The sequence below is a fragment of the Plecotus auritus genome (genome assembly GCF_963455305.1).
Source record: "Plecotus auritus genome assembly, chromosome: 1".
Lineage (NCBI taxonomy): Eukaryota > Metazoa > Chordata > Mammalia > Chiroptera > Vespertilionidae > Plecotus > Plecotus auritus.
This window is the reverse complement of record NC_137770.1, coordinates 57,775,431-57,793,556: the sequence shown is the minus strand read 5'-3', so window position 1 is coordinate 57,793,556 and position 18,126 is coordinate 57,775,431. Positions and strand designations below refer to the sequence as shown.

General features: G+C 40.4%; 1 protein-coding gene and 1 pseudogene across 11 annotated transcripts in view; both read left to right on the top strand.

Moving 5' to 3' along the window:
• Window positions 1-18,126, top strand: part of TCF12 (transcription factor 12) — a 385,291-nt gene that overhangs the window by 263,053 nt on the left and 104,112 nt on the right. For all 10 annotated transcript variants that reach the window (XM_080675437.1, XM_080675442.1, XM_080675439.1 and 7 more), the window contains one exon: window positions 11,534-11,669. In XM_080675437.1, coding sequence (XP_080531563.1) covers window positions 11,534-11,669 — 136 coding nt within the window. The remainder of the gene's footprint in view (window positions 1-11,533; window positions 11,670-18,126) is intronic.
• On the top strand, window positions 11,958-13,329 carry LOC308254076 (peptidyl-prolyl cis-trans isomerase A-like; annotated as a pseudogene). Its single transcript has 2 exons — window positions 11,958-11,976; window positions 12,832-13,329. The product of its transcript is annotated as a peptidyl-prolyl cis-trans isomerase A-like (transcript).

Genomic DNA, 18,126 nt, shown 5'->3' with positions numbered 1-18,126 from the left:
GCATAATTTATTGTTTTTACTGTAACTTTTGAGGTTAAAACTGTGGACAGTAGGTCCAGGAGTTAAGCAATCCTGATTTTAACTTAATACAAGAGTATTTTCATCTTATACACTGAGTGGCCAGATTATGATGATCTCTGAATGCATAATAATCTGGCCACTCAGAGTGTGTGTGTGTATACATATACGTGTATGTGTGTGTGTGTGTGTGTGTGTGTGTGTATATATATATATATAAAATTAGAGGCCTGGTGCATGAATTTGTGCATGGGTGGGGTCTGGCCAGCCTGGCCAGGGGGAGGGGACATGGGCTGTTGGCTGGCCTGCCTGCTGGTCGAACTCCTGGTCGAGGGGACAATTTGCATATTAGCCTTTTATTATATAGGATATACACTGAGTGGCCAGATTATTATGCGTTCAGAGACCATAATCTGGCCAATCAGTGTATAATAAAAGGCTAATATGCAAATCAACCAAAGGGCAGAACGACCAGTCGCTGTGATGCGCACTGACCACCAGGGGACAGACGCTCAACACAGGAGCTGCCCCCTGGTGGTCAGTGCACTCCCACAGGGGGAGCACCGCTCAGCCAGAAGCCAGGCTCACGACTGGTGACTGGCAAGTTGTAACGGTGGTGGCGGGAGCCTCTCCTGCCTCCAAGGCAGCGCTAAGGATATCCTACTGACAGCTCCAGGACTGTGAGAGGGTGCAGGCCGGGCTGAGGGACACCCCCTGCCCCCGAGGGCACGAATTTCATGCACCGGGCCTCTAGTAGTACCTAAGATAGAACCTTGGTAGGTAGTGACTTCCTTCTCACTGGATGTGCTCGAGCAGAGGCTAGACTTTCACTTCAATGGGATTTTTATAATAGAAGGAGTAGAGCATCTGTTGTTTAAAATAAAAGACCTTAAATGTTCCTCCAATTTCATGAGCTCTCTACTGACAAGTACAGGTTTTCTAAAAGGCACTGCTGATCCATCTAAGGTTAGAGACCAAAAATTACTACTGACAGTAATCTACAAGGTTTTACATGCACTTTAATTTTTGTTCCAATAGTACTCGGCAGACTAAATGTAGAAGCAAATATTTGAATTGATATAGTGATCAGGTTTGCAGGACAATTATATAGGCTAATTGTAATGCATATGATAGCATACATCAGACTCTTACTAGTGCCAGACATTGTGTATAACACCTTACAAACATTTCATTTGGTCCTTACAATATTCTCTGAAAAAAGTGTTGTTGTTGCTGCTATTGCTGGTACTATTTTTCTTCCTATTTCACAACCAAGGAACCTGAACTGTCAGGGGTTATACAATTTATCCAAGGTTTGATAGCTGATAAATGAAGTGAGGCTAGAATTGAGGTAGTGATGTGATAATGGTTCAAGAATTAGACTTTATGGTCCAGTTTTCGAAAAAAGGAAGTGAAGCCATGATTAAACTTTGGAACTGGAAAAGAAAAGGTCAAGATATTGGATGTGTTGAGGCGAAAGAACAAGTATAGTAAGTAATTAGGGGACAGTGGTGCTGTAAGAATAGGTTATCTCAGAGTTGAATATTGTACTTAAAATTTTCAAAAGTCATGTGGTTCCCAGTACTAACAATATCCTCTTGGGAATAAATTAGTCGATGGTGGTTAGAGAATTGTTAGAGTCTGGAATATTAAAGAGACATGGAAGTTGTATGTTGGATCAGTATTGAAGCTATTCATGAGATTATTTATTGACGCAGTAGCATGTCAAAGGGCCATGTACAATGGTTGGCACACAGTAGGCATTCAGAAAATGTTTGAATTTGAATCCTGTGATCTAGGAAAAAGCTCATTAGCAAGAGGAATAAGCTGTCAGCTGCCTGCAGAGTGAACTTCTGGGATTTGTGAGTTTGAAACATAGGTAAAATAAATTGTTTCGTGGGAAAAAAAGTCTCATCTTGAAGTGTCAGGCAGTAGGCAATTTTAATTTCCTGCTTCTGTTAAAAGGCCAGAGATTGTTATATTGTACAGGGGAGTTGGCAAGGGGAAAAATCTTCATTGTTTCTGTTTCTGCTCTTTCCATATTACTTACTAAGACTTTTGGTGCTTAATACTTTGGGGGAACATTATTTTAAAAAGTCAGTTTATCTTTTGCAAATTTATTTTGGGAGAAAAACGTCTATTAAATAATGGCTAGAGAATAGACACCATTTCAGAATATAAAATTAAAACAGAGGTGACCACAGACTGGATATTACATGATAATAAGGGATTATTGTCAGTTTTGGGGGGTATAACAAGAGCTGAAAGATGACAATAAATGAAGCAAGCAGGAGCAGCAGAATACTGAGTTGTTGAAGCTGAGTGAAAGGCATATGAAGGCTCATTGTATTGTGTGTGTTTTTCTACTTTTGTTTATATTTGAGAATTTCAAAATTAAAAAGTTTAATTTTTTAAAGATGTCCAGTATAGAATGTTTTAGTTCAAAAAGTATTGCATGCCTAACTATATGCCTAGTACTTACTAATATTGGGTTTTGTGTTGCTCTTAATTGTATTCCTGGAAATACAATTCCTGGGAAGAAGGGGTACTCAATTACTAGATGTAAAAGGGAGTGGCTTCAAAGTATTAGAACCTCTGCTGAAATTCTTAGGACTATTTAACACCATTTCCACAAAAGCAAAAGAGAAATGACATTTATCTCCTCTTCTTCTAATGCTGTTAGCACTTCACATAGTTGGCTCCTTTGTCTTCACAAAAGAAACTGCTCAAAGGCTTCCTGGTAGCTTTGCAGATGACTTTCAGAGGGTCCTGTTTAACAAGGAAGTTTCTACATGTAGACAGTCAGAAAAACTTATTTGGAAGAAGACAGAGTATGCCTTTTACAGCACTTTTGGAAGTAGGGACTCTCTTTATGGATGCCTATAAAATCCTAAAAGCAAGTTATTCTTATTGCATAGTTGTAGTTATTTAAATATTGGATATATTAAAATGGCTTTTAGTTTGTTCTCTTCATAGTTCCTTTATTTTCAAGAAGTCTTTCTTTTATTGATCTACATCCCAAATCTCTACTTAGATATATTTTCATTGGCTGATGCCAGATTTGGGAGAAAAGTTCAGAGAGAGAAAATTATGAGAAGGAAGTATTAAGATGATAAAATTTCCCTCTGTTGCTGATAAGTAAAGAAGATTGGTAAACTTAAATCCTAAGCTTACCATGTTTTGGTAATTTAATAGTATATAGATTCTTTTTTCTCTTTTCAAGATAGATTGGGTTGATTGCATTGGCAGGATGCATTTGATGGATGACTGTCATTATCTTCTCAAACCTGCATGACACTTTAAGTATAGAAAGTGATAATTAAATTAAATTTTCAAGAGACAGTCTTAAGATTATAAGATTTTGGACTTGTATAAGAACAAGCATTAAAGTTGGCTAGTGGTGGTTGGTGTGTTTTTATTGACCTGGGGAAGGAATACAGAAGCATCTTAGGTTTCCTTTTACTTTGTTTCCCTGTAAATCTCCATTCTCCCCTCCCCCCAATTAATATCTCGTCCAAAGTGTTGGTAATGACTTGGAACTATTCAGGTTGCACAAAGCATTTAATGAAATCTTGTCTTAGACAAAACACTAGAGAGGATCATAATTAATGTCTCATTTTCTGCCAGTTGCTATTGATTACTCATTCAAGATTCTTTTGTTCTCAGAATGATAACAACTGTACTTTGCATCACTATCTAATGAGATTCTCAGGATAGAATTCTTTAACAACATGCTGATAATTGCTAACATATCCCTAGAATTTCAATGTAAATTAATTTGCATCATAATACAATTATTTCACAAATGTCAGTGTTTCCCAAATTTGGATATTATTACAGTCTGTTTTTTAATTATTTGTTGAAAATTAACAGAAGACTGGTATTATTAAAGCCCAACATTTATATTTTGCCCTAAATTCCCCTTCATCCTCTGAGAGTTTTGCTTGTGACTTGAGGTGAGAGACTTCTTTGTTACTCTTAAGTTCCACTGTCAGAATTTCTGAAATTTCAAATGGACTTACAGATAAACTCCTGTGATGTTTCTAAATTAAAAGGACAGTTGCAAATATGATAATACTGTACTCATTTTGATTTTAGAACAATTTTGTTTCTTCATCCTTCAGTGACAAATACATGGTACAGTATAAAGAATTCAACTGAGAAATCTTAACAGTTTATGTACTCTATTTTATCATGATTGTTTTATACCTTTCTACCTCTCTAATTAGTACATTCTCCTCTCAGAAAGGGAACAGCTGCTTGCTTTTATGTATTGAAACTGCATACTATTTTGGGGGGGTATATTATAGGTATGAAATTAAGGAATTCTGCAGAATATACATAGAGCAGAGGTTCCAGGGGCCCATATTAAATATTTTAATTTTTTTGAGATTATGTGACTATAACATTAGGTATTCTCCATCTTATTTTTTTTAGAAAGCAAAATAGTGATGAGTTCTTAATTTTTAATAATAACTGAGGCTAATAATTTTAGGTGTAGGGTTAATTAGGTCTTTATTTAAACAAGTTATAGATATCAAAGTATATGTAGTACATTGTTGGGGCTAAGCCATTTAATGGTAAAAAGCAGTTCTTAGGAAACAAGCCTATGTTTATCAAGAGTTCAGACACTTTTATCTTTTAAAGGTAAAGAATATCCAAATTATTGCATTGTGATTCTGAATTCTCCTGGCTGTTGCAGTACCATTTTTACATAGAATGTTTTTTTGCTTTCTTATTAAATCATATTTAGAGTACCTTCTAATACAAAAATTAAGCAGTCGCATTGATAAATCATGTTGGCCAAGCCCCCTCCTATATTTGTGTCCTTTAGTTTTCAGTCAATATCATCATGAAGGCTTACATTAAATAGTCTTTTCAAGTTCACATTTTAGAGTTGGGAATTTTCAAGCACATGAAAAAGGAGAGAACTTGAAAAAAAATGATCAAATAGGCTACATTAAGTTCCTTATAAAGAAATGGGGATTTTTATTTACTGCCTAGAGGTTTGTTATATGTAATTCAAAATGAAACTTCACTTGATGTAGGTTTTATTACAATAATCTAAGCTATATTAGTGTTTCAAGGATAACCTTACATTGATTATTCTTCAATAATTAGATCTATTTTGCACAGATGAGGTTCTAAATGATTGTAAAAATGATTCTCTTCTAAGCATGTGTAAGAAATGTAATACTATACCTTTTCAGAATTTTAATTCTGCCTTGACTAAGACAGCTAAATAGAATAAAACTGCTTTGCCTAGTTCTGTATCCTCTGGGATACTTGTGTATTCTTTTGGCCTGAGATACCTCCAGGACAAGATCAGTGGTAATCAATAATGCTTCCTATGTGTTTTAGGCAGGCAGAAAAATCAATAACATGAGTTGATATGTAATGTATATAGGGGGAAATAGTTTATTATGTGTGTGTTAGTGTTACCAAAATGCTTGAGGAAACAAAGGAAAAATATATTATTTTGTTCGTGGGAGAATATAAAAATATTAGGCTTATAATAGTTTAGCCCTTAATTTTTTTAGTCACACATTCCATTAGTTTCATGGGCATTATTTCCTAGATTGTCAAGTTCTTGTGGAGAAAACCTTGTCTTAAACTTCTTTTTTATTTCTTATAGTATTAAGCAATTTATTTTTAGTTAATTTTAGTTAATAGGATAAAATAATCATCTTGTGTTCTTAAAAAAGAACAATTTCTTGCACATTTACCTTGCCTAATTATATAGCTCAAGATATAGATTAAGTAGGTTATTTCTGTGATTAGGACAGCTTCTCCAGTTTGCGGGGGAGCATTAAAATTCAATATGGAACAAGACAGAGTATTTCTATATTTGTCTATAGTAAGGAAAAAGTTTTTAGCAATACTGAAATTGTTAGCAAGCATACCTTTTTTGTCCCAAAAAACTTGTTCTCCCCCCACCCCCCCGCTTTATTCTATGCATATGTGCAAAGCCTTCCGATATGTATTCTGTGGGTTACACAGCTTTAGGACTATTATCCACAAATTCATGTACAGGTCACTTATTTTTTCAAGTTAACAGTCTTATAAATGGTAATTAGGTTCGTGGACTATTGTAGAAGTCTTGTTGTACAGAGAAAGAAACTTCTGAAACAGACCTAGATTCAAATTAGGGTTTTACCACTTCCTATCTGTATAACATAAAATTTACATAATAATTATGGTCATAGTAAACATTAATTGAGATAATACATTTGAAAGTGTGCTAGTGAATCCTTGATATTTATTCTGATTTTATCCAACTTTTTATTTTGAAAAATTGCAAATCTACAGGAAACATGCAATAATAGTACAGTGAGCATCCATGTCCTTATTAACCAAGATTCATTAACATTTCACCACACTTGTATAATTCACCATTCCTTTTCTTTCACTCAATGTGTGTTTATATGTTTGGATGCTAAAGGTGGGTTTATACAAAAATACTTACTTTTGTTTAATCATTTTGAGAAATAAGTAGTCATATGTCATTTTATTCTTGACTTAAATTTAAACAGTTTGAATCTGTCACACTCCTCTTAGGATTTAGCCTCTTAATTGTCAACCCTCTTTCAAAGAGTCTGTCTGTCCTCTTTGCTGTTTCTAACATCTTTGATTCAAGGCACACAAAGTCTCCTACTTTAGGACAAAGAGTTTGTGCCCAGGGAATAATTTAAAATGTCATTCATCTTATTTTCATTCTTTTGTGATACTTAGAATGTGGTAATCATTTTTTGGTTTTGTTTTGTTTTCACTAGGTTCTACAACCATGCTTAGTTTTATTTAAATCCTTATTTACTTCTCTCAGCAACCCTGTAAACTAATTGATAATACATCCATTAATAGAAAAGGAAACAGATGTATTAATTTTAGGTAATTTACCCCAGATCATACAGTCAGCATTTGAGCTCAGGGTAGCTAACTATGAAGCTCATGCTATTTCAGGACATACAGTTTTTGTAAACATTTCATCTACTTATAGGCTTGTAAGAAACTAGAGGCTCGGTGCATGAAAATTCATGCACTGGACGGGGGTCCCTCAGCCCGGCCTGCCCCCTTTCACAGTCCGGGAGCCCTCAGGGGCAGGAGGCGACCCAGCGATCAGGGGAAGGCGATGCCCCCATCACACCTCGGCTGCTGCCACTGGCGGCAGTGCAAGCGTCAGCCAGCCCTGGTTATCTGAGCCTCAGACCGGCCTTGGGCGGCTGTGCAGCCACCATCTGAGGCTTGCCTGCGCCTTGGGCATTGGCTGGGCAGCTGCCATCCGAGGCTTGCCTGTGCCTTGGGCCGGCCCTGGGCGGCTGGGGGGTTGAGGGGACTGGGGACTCCAGAGGCAGGCGCGCCGAGCAGCCAGACCAGCCTGGGCCACTGGTGGGCCCAGCCGTGCCGCGCGCCTGCCACCCTGGCGGGGCTGAGGGAACTGGGCGCTGCCACCTTGTGGCTATGGGTGCCACCATCTTTGAGGGTGTGACAGTCAATTAGCATATTCCCTCCTTATTGGCTGTGGGTGCTGCCATCTTTGTGAGGGCATGATAGTCAATTAGCATATTCCCTCTTTATTAATAGGATGAGCTTTCCTATTCATGACAGATTATTTTATGCCCCTGTTTTTATTATGACTATTATTTGACTTCTTTGAAGAAATAACTCACTGGCTACATTTTACTCATCTGAAAGTTTATTATAGCACAGAAATAACCATAGCTAATAAATAAATGAATGGGTGAGACTATGTTCCAATAAAAATATTTTTGAAACAGGCCCAATTTGACCTGCAAATTGTTGACCCTTTGTATAAATCATTATCTTATATGCCCATTAGAATTTATATGCCAAGGAAATTTGTAAGGAGCACTGTTAAAAAACATATGAATGCCCAGTTCCTCTCGTGTATTTGTTTGTATATGTACAGTGACCAGTTTCATACGTGCCTTCTATATGAGAAAAAGCAGATCAAGTAATAAATACAGCAGATGCCTCAAAACATGATATGAAAGGCAGTTTTTCTCATCAGTTTATGTTGTTTATTATATTCCACAAATGAGTGAGATCATGTGATATTTATCTTTCTCTGACTGGCTTATTTTGCTTAGCATAATGCTGTCCATGCCCATCCATTCTGTTTGTGCTTCAGCATTGTTGAATAGGCTTTTAAGAAAAATGAAATATCAAGTGAAGTTGAAAAAACAATATAACAAAACAAATGAGATGCAGCGAAAGCAGTAATCAGAGGGAAATTTATAGTTGTAAGTGCCTACATTAAAAAGAGGACAGGCCCTGGCCAGTGTGGCTAAGAGGTTAGAGCATCAGCCCGAGCATCTAAGGGTCTTAGATTCCATTCCCTGTCAAGGGCATATTCTTGGGTTGCGGTTCCCTTCCTGCCCCCAGTTGGGGCGCATGCGGGAGGCAACCAGGCCATGTGTGTCTCTGCATCAATGTTTCTCTGTCTTCCCCCACCCCTTTCACTCTCCAAAAAGCAAAGGGAAAAATATCTTCATGTGAGGATTAACAAAATAAATAAGTAAATGAATAAATAAGTAAACAGGCTATGGCAGTTTGCCTTAGTGGTTAGAGTGTCGGTGTGGACTTAAGGGTCAGGAGCACGTATGTACTTAGGGACATGACTTAATTGCAGCATATGCAATAGAATAATAGGGTGTGATCACTGTTAACCTTTCAATTTAAGCTAGCACAAATGTGGTGTTGAAAAGTACTCTGCAGTAATCTGACACATTGTCCTCCATTTCATTTTACTAGAGACTTTGATAAACTGAAAATATATCCAGAATCTGTGTCAGGGACAGTGAGGAGGATATTCGAACCCTTCAGGAGACAACTGTTGAAGATGACACCTTATCTAATCACTGTTTAAGTGTGGGAATTTTTGGTGATTCCTACCAAAGGAATGGCTAGTCTTGAAAATACTGGTAGTCTTCAAAACAATGAGAGCTATCCAGAAAGAGAATAGGGAAGGAACAGAATTGACGCATAGTGGTCATGAAAGCATTCAAGCAAAGATTGGGTGGCTTTTTTTTTTATAACATTCTTTTTTTTTTTAATTTAATAAATCTTTATAGTTCAGATTATTACAATTGTTACTCTTTTTCCCCCCATAGCTCCCCTCCACCCAGTTCCCACCCCACACTCTGCCCTTACCCCCCACCCACTGTCCTCATCCATAGGTGTACGATTTTTGTCCAGTCTCTTCCCGCAGCCCCCACACCCCTTTCCCCCCGAGAATTGTCAGTCCACTCCCATTCTATGCCCCTGATTCTATTACATTCACCAGTTTATTCTGTTCATCAGATTTTTTTATTCACTTGATTTTTAGATTCACTTGTTGATAGACATGTATTTGTTGTTCATAATTTTTATCTTTACCTTTTTCTTCTTCTTCCTCTTCTTAAAGAATACCTTTCAGCATTTCATATAATACTGGTTTGGTGGTGATGAACTCCTTTAGCTTTTTCTTATCTGTGAAGCTCTTTATCTGCCCTTCAATTCTGAATGATAGCTTTGCTGGGTAGAGTAATCTTGGTTGTAGGTTCTTGCTATTCATCACTGAATATTTCTTGCCACTCCTGTCTGGAGCATAGTTTCTGTTGAGAAATCTGCTGACAGTCGTATGGGTGCTCCCTTGTAGGTAACTAACTGTTTTTCTCTTGCTGCTTTTAATATTCTCTCTTTGTCTTTTGCCCTTGGCATTTTAATTATGATGTGTCTTGGTGTGGTCCTCTTTGGATTCCTTTTGTTTGGCGTTCTCTACGCTTCCTGGACTTGTAAGTCTATTTCTTTCACCAGGTGGAGGAAGTTTTCGGTCATTATTTCTTCAAATAGGTTTTCAGTATCTTGCTCTCTCTCTTCTTCAGGCACCCCCATAATTCGGATGTTGCTACGCTTGAAGTTGTCCCAGAGGCTCCTTACACTATCTTCATATTTTTGGATTCTTTTTTCTTTTTGCTTTTCCAGTTGAGTGTTTTTTGCTTCTTTGTATTTCAAATCTTTGACTTGATTCTTGCGATCCTCTAGTCTGTGTTAGATCTCTGTATAATATTTTTTATTTCAATCAGTGTATGCTTAATTTCTAGTTGGTCCTTTTTCATATCTTCGAGTGTCTCACTAAATTTATCGGCCTTTCTAGAAAATTCTTGAAAAACCTTATAACCATGGTTTTGAACTCTATATCCAGTCATTTGCTTTCCTCCATTTCTTTCATTTGTGATCTGTTTCTTTGTCTCCCCATTTTGGCTGCTTCCCTGAGTTGATAGAGTGGCTTTATGTGCTAGGTGTCCTATAGGGCCCAGTGGCTCAGCCTCCCCACTGGGGAGGTGGACACTCTTGGTACACCCCTTTGTGGGCTGTGTGCAGTCTTGTTGTAGTTAAGCCTTGATTGTTGTTGGTATCACTGGGAGGAATTGACCTCCAGGCCAATTGGCTGTGAGGATCAGCAGTGTCTGCGCTGGGAGAACTTCTGTGCTGGAGACACCCTTATGGTACAAGACTTGCAAAAGCTTCTGTGCTCAGCTTGGATGGGGCGAAGTCTCAGGGTGGAGCAGACAGCATTGGTTTCCCGTCAGCCCTGGCATAATAGGCCCCTGTGTCTCAGTGTCCCATGGTAATTGCTGTAAGCACCTCTGAGAGAAAGCTGCCCTCGAGTTCTGCCCGCTGCCAGACAATCCAGTTTCTCCCCGAATGAGTCTGGGTCCCCAGAGTCTCGTCTGGAACTGGAGTTCAGTGCATTCGGGAGCTTTTGTCTCCCTCCCACTTGAGAAACCAGCCATGCACTCAGTTGCCAGCCCTCTCCACGTGCGCGCCTCGGTACTTCTGCCTTCCACAGTTCCTCTGAGTCTCAGTGTGCTTCTCTCTTTCCTGACAGTCCAGTTCCACCCCGTATGAGTCTGCGTCCCCAGAGTCTCGCCCGGAACTGGAGTTCAGCGCAGTCAGGAGCTTTTGTCTCCCTCCCCCTTGAGAAAGCCAGCCACACACTCAGTTTCCAGTCCTCTCTGCGCGCGCGCGTCTCAGTACCTCTGCCTCCTGCAGCTCCTCTGAGTCTCAGTGTGCTTTTCTCTTTCCTTCTAGTTGTAGAATTTCCACTCAGCCAGCCTTGCTGTGGTTCTGGATGATGTCCGTTTTGTCTTTATTTGTAGTTTTGAAATTGTTGTGCGAGGCAGCAGTTTAGGTGTTTACCTATGCCGCCATCTTGGTTTCTGTTTTTTAACATTCTTAATGATGAATGGGTGGAGCCACATAGTAACTAAAGTGTCTTTCAACCTTAAGATTATATGGATCCACATAGTTATTAGAATTTGGGCCACCCACTGATGGGGGAAAAGAAATATATGCTTAAACAATGGTCTAATTGAACTCAAGTACTTATTGGATGCTTCTTAACTTGAAGACATTGTTGAAGGAACTATAAATAATTTAGAAGTATTGAAATTTTCAGGTTTGGGTCATTATCAGTGGGAACATAACTTGTTTCTTTGGCCTTGTTTTATAGTCTAGTCTCCTGAGACAAGATATAGGTCTTGGAAGCCCAGCACAGCTGTCTTCTTCAGGAAAACCTGGGACACCATACTACTCATTCTCTGCCACAAGTTCCAGGAGAAGACCACTCCATGACTCTGCAGCACTTGGTGAGTGTCTCACAGACAAACCCCATCCTACAAATGCTTCTCCCCACGCTTAGTCTCTTCTGGCTAAGAAATTTGATTTCTTGGGTATCATGTTGATATTGGGGCTTATTTACATAAAATAATACATCTATTAGGTATTTAATAAACAATTTAATACTGTTGTTTGGTCATCAGTATAGGAGGGACTAAATAATGAAAAACAAAACTTAAAAATGGAACTAGTTTTTCCTCATAAACATGTCTGCTCATATATTTTTTCTGCTCATATTTTTTACTAAAATTGACATAATGCTGAACAGTTTACAAAGTGATTTTATATACATTCTCATCTCATCAATACAACAGTCCTGCTAGGCAGTGGATACAATACTAGATTTAACATAAAACTGAGGCTCAAAAGAGGACACATTCATATAATTAGCAGGTGATTTTCACAGAATAAAATTTAAGATTTTCTGACTCGCAAGTTCAATGTTCTTTGCATATTAATTGCTTCTACTCACTACATTTTCTTAAAATGAGGTAAAAGTAAAAAGGTAAAATTAATCATATTAAAGTGTACAATCAGATTAAAGTGTACAGTGGCATTTAGTATATTCACAATGCTGTTCAACTGTCATCTCTGTCTAGTTCCAAAACATCACCTTAAAAGGAAACACAGGCCTGGCCACTGTGGCTCAGTGGCTGAGCATCGACCTATGAACCAGGAGGTCATTGTTTGTTTTCCAGTCAGGACACATGCCTGGGTTACGGGCTCGATCCCAGGAGGCAGCCGATCAGTGATTCTCTGTCATCATTGATGTTTCTATCCCTCTCTCCCTCTCCCTTCCTTGCTCTCTAATCAATAAAAACATTTTAAAAATCGCAAACCACATTTAAAAAGGCAAAAAAAAAAAGTATCTATTAAGCATTCAACCCTCATTTTCTTTATACATTACCTATCCAAGCCAATCTATTTTGTGTTGCTACCTCAAGTTTCAGGTGTATTCTGACTGCTTATCTAATCGCTGTTTGTGGCATTTTTGGTGATTCCTACCAAAGAATCCTTTATACAGGAAAATTGAAGTTGTAAAGCATGTTTATATTAAGGTAGACCAGCTTGTAAAAAAATATATAGTCTAGGCTTTGCAGACGCCATCACCCTGGAGCTGCCTGTGACCAGCCATAGTGAACCCCACTGTGTTCTTCGACATCGCTGTTGACGGCGAACCCTTGGGCCGCATCTCCTTCGAGCTGTTTGCAGACAAAGTTCCAAAGACAGCAGAAAACTTCTGTACTCTGAGCACTGGGGAGAAAGGATTTGGTTATAAAGGTTCCTGCTTTCACAGAATTATTCCGGGATTTATGTGCCAGGGTGGTGACTTCACACGCCATAATGGTACAGGTGTGGCAAGTCCATCTATGGAGAGAAATTTGAGGACGAGAACTTCATCCTAAAACATACAGGTCCTGGCATCTTGTCCATGGCAAATGCTGGACCTAACACAAATGGTTCCAGTTTTTCATTTGCACTGCCAAGCCTGAGTGGTTGGGTGGCAAGCATGTGGTCTTCGGCCAGGTGAAAGACGACATGGATATTGTGACAGCCATGGAGTGCTTTGGGTCCAGGAATGGCAACACCAGCAAGAAGATCACCATTGATGACTATGGACAATTCTAATAAATTTGACTTGTGTTTTATTTTAACCATCAGACCATTCCTTCTGTAGCTCAGAGAGCATCCCTTCATCCCCATTTGTTTGGAACGTTCTATAATCTTTGTGTTCTTGCCACAGTTCATTGCGTTCCATAATTTCCTTACCCCTTCCCAGTCTAGCTGGATTGCAGAGTTAAGTTTATGATTATGAAATAAAAACTAAACAGTTGTCTGTCAAAAAAAAGATATAGTCTACCAAAAGAAAGTATATCTGCCCTGTCCAGTATGTTCAGTGGTTAGAGCAATGGCCTGCCCACTGACGGGTCTTGAGTTCTATTCTCAGTTAAGGGCATGTACCTGGGTTGCAGGTTCGATCCACAACCTCAATGAGGGCATGTGGGAAAGAAACCAATACATGTGTCTCTCTCACATCAATGTTTCTCCCCTCTCCCTCCCATCCACTGTCTAAAAATCAAGGGAAAAAATATCCTCAGGTGAGTATTAACAACAACATAAAAAGTATGTCATAGTTATTTATTCCACAAATATTTGTTGACTTCCTTCAATTCCACAAATATTTGTTGTCTGCTTCCAATTTATATATCTACCTCCGTCAAACTGATATTTTGGTGAAATACCCCTAGTTTCTGGGTCTAAAGTATGCTTTGAGGGTAACAAAGGGCACAATAATGGATTGTCATGTTCAGCAGAAAGCTGTGATTAGATGTGCCCAGCTCTCAGTATTGTGGGTGATTTGTGAAAAAAATTAACTGTGAAGTGTCTTTTCTCCATCTCCACTTTTGTTTCCCACCAAATGAGTTAGGGTAGGAACGTTCATTTGAGTGTAGATATGTTATTGCCACTCTAGAAAAGAATTTGTTAGTATGTTACATGAGTGAGTGTAACAAAAAACACTACTATAGACCAATATACTATTACTAAAAAGTTCAGGGATAAAATGAACTATTGAAATAACTAGAAAGGGTGGGGATAGATTTCATAAAAACGCAAATTTTTCAGAAATTAGTGCTAATATCTTACTCATTTTCATTTTCATTATGATAGATACTGTTTATTGTTTCCATGTCAGGTACTATGCTATATATATATATACTACATTTTTACAAAAACTATGAGATTGTAATATTAACCTCTTATTACAAACGAGGAACCAAGACTGAGGAAGCTAAGTAACTTATTTTATACTAGAGGCCCGGTGCACGAATTCATGCACGGGTGGGGTCCCCAGGAGGGTGGGGAGGGCCGGGACATGATCGGCCCTCCAGGCGGGTGGTGGGATGCCCTTGCCAGCCCAGGATCTGGATCCGTCTCGCTGATGTTCACGCCAGTTGTCAGGAGCCACCTGGCGACAGCTTTTATATTGTTTCTTTCTTGATGAGCATCTAGGGAGGGGAAGGCGGCTGCAGTGCCCAAGGCCGACTTCCAGGAGGCTGGCCACGCTGTCAGTATCATGCCGGTGGCACTGGTCTGTCGGTGCCTGGCCCATTCTCTGGAGATTGGACCTGCAGGACTACTGAGGGAGGGAGTGGCTGCTGCTGGGCTGGTGGGCCACCGGGCAGGCCAGTCAGCTGAATGGTGCTCCCGCTGTGGGAGCGCACTGACCACCAGGGGGCAGCTCCTGTGTTGAGCGTCTGCTCCCTGGTGGTCAGTGTGCGTCATAGTGACCGGTCATTCTGGTTGTTCCAATTGTTTGGTCACTTAGGCTTTTATCTATATAGATAGCCAAGACTTAGTGCCCAGGGAGGCCCACTCATGTTCTGTATGCATACCATTTAGTGGATCATCATTATTTCTACTAGAGGCCCGAGGTGCACGAAATTCATGCGGGGGCGGGGGGAGCCTCAGCCACACCTGTGGCCTTTCACAGTCTGGGAGCCCTCAGGGGATGTCCGACTACATTTTTAAAAAATCACCCTGTACTTAAGTTTCTTACTAACTCCTCCTTTTAAACTCCCCTCACTCTCACAGTGTGTTTCTTCTTTTTATTTAACTATTTTCCTGGCCTCACCCCATCTTTCCATCCCTCCCTTTGAACCTCCTGCGGCCCCACTCCCTCCCTCCCGCCTCCCTTCTCTTCCTTCATTCCCCGTGTCTGTCTCCTTCTTACTCCTCCCACTCTCACCCTCCCCATTTGCCTTTCCCTTGTGAGCCTGAACCCTGCCTCCCTCCTTCCCTATTATTACCCCCCCCCCCTCGCTCCCTGCCATATTCACTGGTTTCTCTTTTAAACCTTCCCCTTTCCTCTCTGGGACCTGCTTCCAGCCCCGCCTGAGCGCGCTTTGATATTAAAGCTTTCATTCAGGGGGGCATTAACCCCCAGCCCAGGGCCCAGCCCTGGCCAGGCCTTCGCTGCCCCCCCTTCCCCGGCCTCCCCACCGCCATCCTCCTCCCATTCCCTGCCTGGGATGCCTCAACTTCTAGTCAACAAAGTACACTTAATGTGTCAGCAACCTAACCCTGGCCAGTGTCTTTGGGGTCCAGCCCTTGGGGATGAAAGCGGTACGTACCTTCTTAGTGTCCAACTCCTCCCCAGCTAAGCTGCGCCCCCCTTCCCAGCGCGGGGCGCCCGGCCCAACAAGGGTGGCCGAGGCCCGTGTGGCCCAGGTGCTGTGAGCGCCTCCACCTGGAAGGCCTCGGACCGTCCACCCCTCCGTCCCAACGGCCTGCACCGGGGGCCACCGCCCTCCTCCCGCATCTGGGCGGGGCTCCCCGCTCCACACCACCGGCGCCCCGCCCCTTGCTGGACCCAGCTGCTCCGCCCCCCCACCCCCATGATCGCCACCCCCTCCCATGTGCAGCCCCACATTTCCTTCCCTTTTCCATTCCTGTGTCTTTTTCTTATTCCCTTTCTGTATTTCTGTTTCTCCTCTTGTCCTGTCTACATGCAGGCTTGCCTTCCTCTCCCTCTCCTTTCTTATTCCCTCCTATCATATCCTATCCTACCTACCCCGAGCCTTGCAGCTGCCTGAGCAGGGGACGGGGACACAGCCTGCTGAACAGTTATTAGGTGACGCCATCCTGGACAATTTGCATATTCCTCTTATTAGTATAGATTCGTCATTGTTATTTCTTAGTCTTAGTCACTCTTACTTGGCATTGCTGTTATTCATAAAATCTCAGAGTTAAAAGGACCTCAGAGATCATCTACACCAATCTCAGCATGTTCTTAAATTATTTAGATACTTTAGGCTAGGGGTCCTCAAACTTTTTAAACAGGGGCCAGTTCACTGTCCTCAGACGGTTGGAGGGCCGGACTATAGTTAAAAAAAAAAACACAAAAAACTATGAACAAATTTCTATGCGCACTGCAGGCCCGGGACAAGTCGGCTGCTAAGCAGGACAGGCAGTGGCACCCGGCGGGCCGGATAAATGTCCTCGGCGGACCGCATGTGGCCCACGGGCCGTAGTTTGAGGACACCTGCTTTAGGCAGTCAACATTCTGCAAAACAGTATCTAACAAATACTCTGGTTTCTCTTTAGAGCGCATAAATCTTTTGCCTTTTACTAAAGATTTTCATGGAGAAGAACAATTCTGAGTTTTGAACCAATTTTTGAGGCCTTGAATCTGCAAGGTTAAAAAAAGTACCTATCCAATTTATAATCATTTTGCCAGATTTAATGTAAACCTAATACTAATGGCTAAAATTCATGGTGCCACTCTGTAGGCACTGCCCTGACCCTGTTTCATGTATTATCTTTATTACAGTAACTCCAGGAGGTGTAGCCCACTTTTCCATCTTAGGTATGAAGCTCAAGAGGTGAAGTGACTTGCCCACACTCACACAGCTGCTATATGATGAGTCTGAAGTTTTAATCCAGCCAGCTTCCTCTCTTAACTATGACACTTTGAACCCTTCCAAACGGAAGTGGGAATTCCAAAGTCATGATTTTAAATGTCACATTATGTAGGTGATACTAATGATGAAATTAAAATATAAATGAAAATGTTCTATTTAGTCCTAAACTAAATAGCAATATCTTCTAAGAATTACCCTATAATAGAATGATGGGCTCCAAACTAATAGGAGCAGTATATTGGACTCTCTTTGTTTAGAGTGGCTTTTGCTCAAGGGATGCTGTATTAGTTGTGAAGAGTTGGGTTCTAGAAAAGCTTCACGCAGAAAACGGAAATTTTGCCTGTAAATTTTATAAATATAGAGCATGCCAGGTGTTTCTTTTTGGCACTTCGTTTTAAGGACATTTAGGCTGCCTGTTGGGTTAGTGACTTGGGTGCTAATGAATGCTTTTTTCCCTTTTTATTGTATAAATTTTTTCCACATCCTACTTATAAAGTTGTGCTTTGTAATCTTCTGGGGTATTTACTGTAAAGATTCCCACCCCGTCCTAACCAGTTTGGCTCAGTGGATAGAGCGTCGGCCTGAGGACTCAAGGGTCCCAGGTTTGATTCCAGTCAAGGGCATGTACCTTGGTTGCAGGCACATACCCAGTAAGGAGTGTGCAGGAGGCAGCTGATCGATATTTCTCTTTCATTGATGTTTCTAACTCTCTATCCCTTTCCCTTCCTCTCTGTAAAAAATCAATAAAATATATTTAAAAAAACAAACAAAAAAGATTCCCACCCCGAATTTAAATGGGTTTCATTCTTTCTTAAACAACACCATGTCTTTCATATCATCTGTGACCCAGGAAAAGACCATGCTTATTTAATTCCCATTTTTACAGTTTTCAAAAATAAATTATACTTTACATTAGCTTTCTTCTGCTTTCTCTCTTGTTAATAGTGAACCCCTCTGAAAAATCCTGAATTTGATCCATTTTTTGTGAAATATTAGAAAGCTG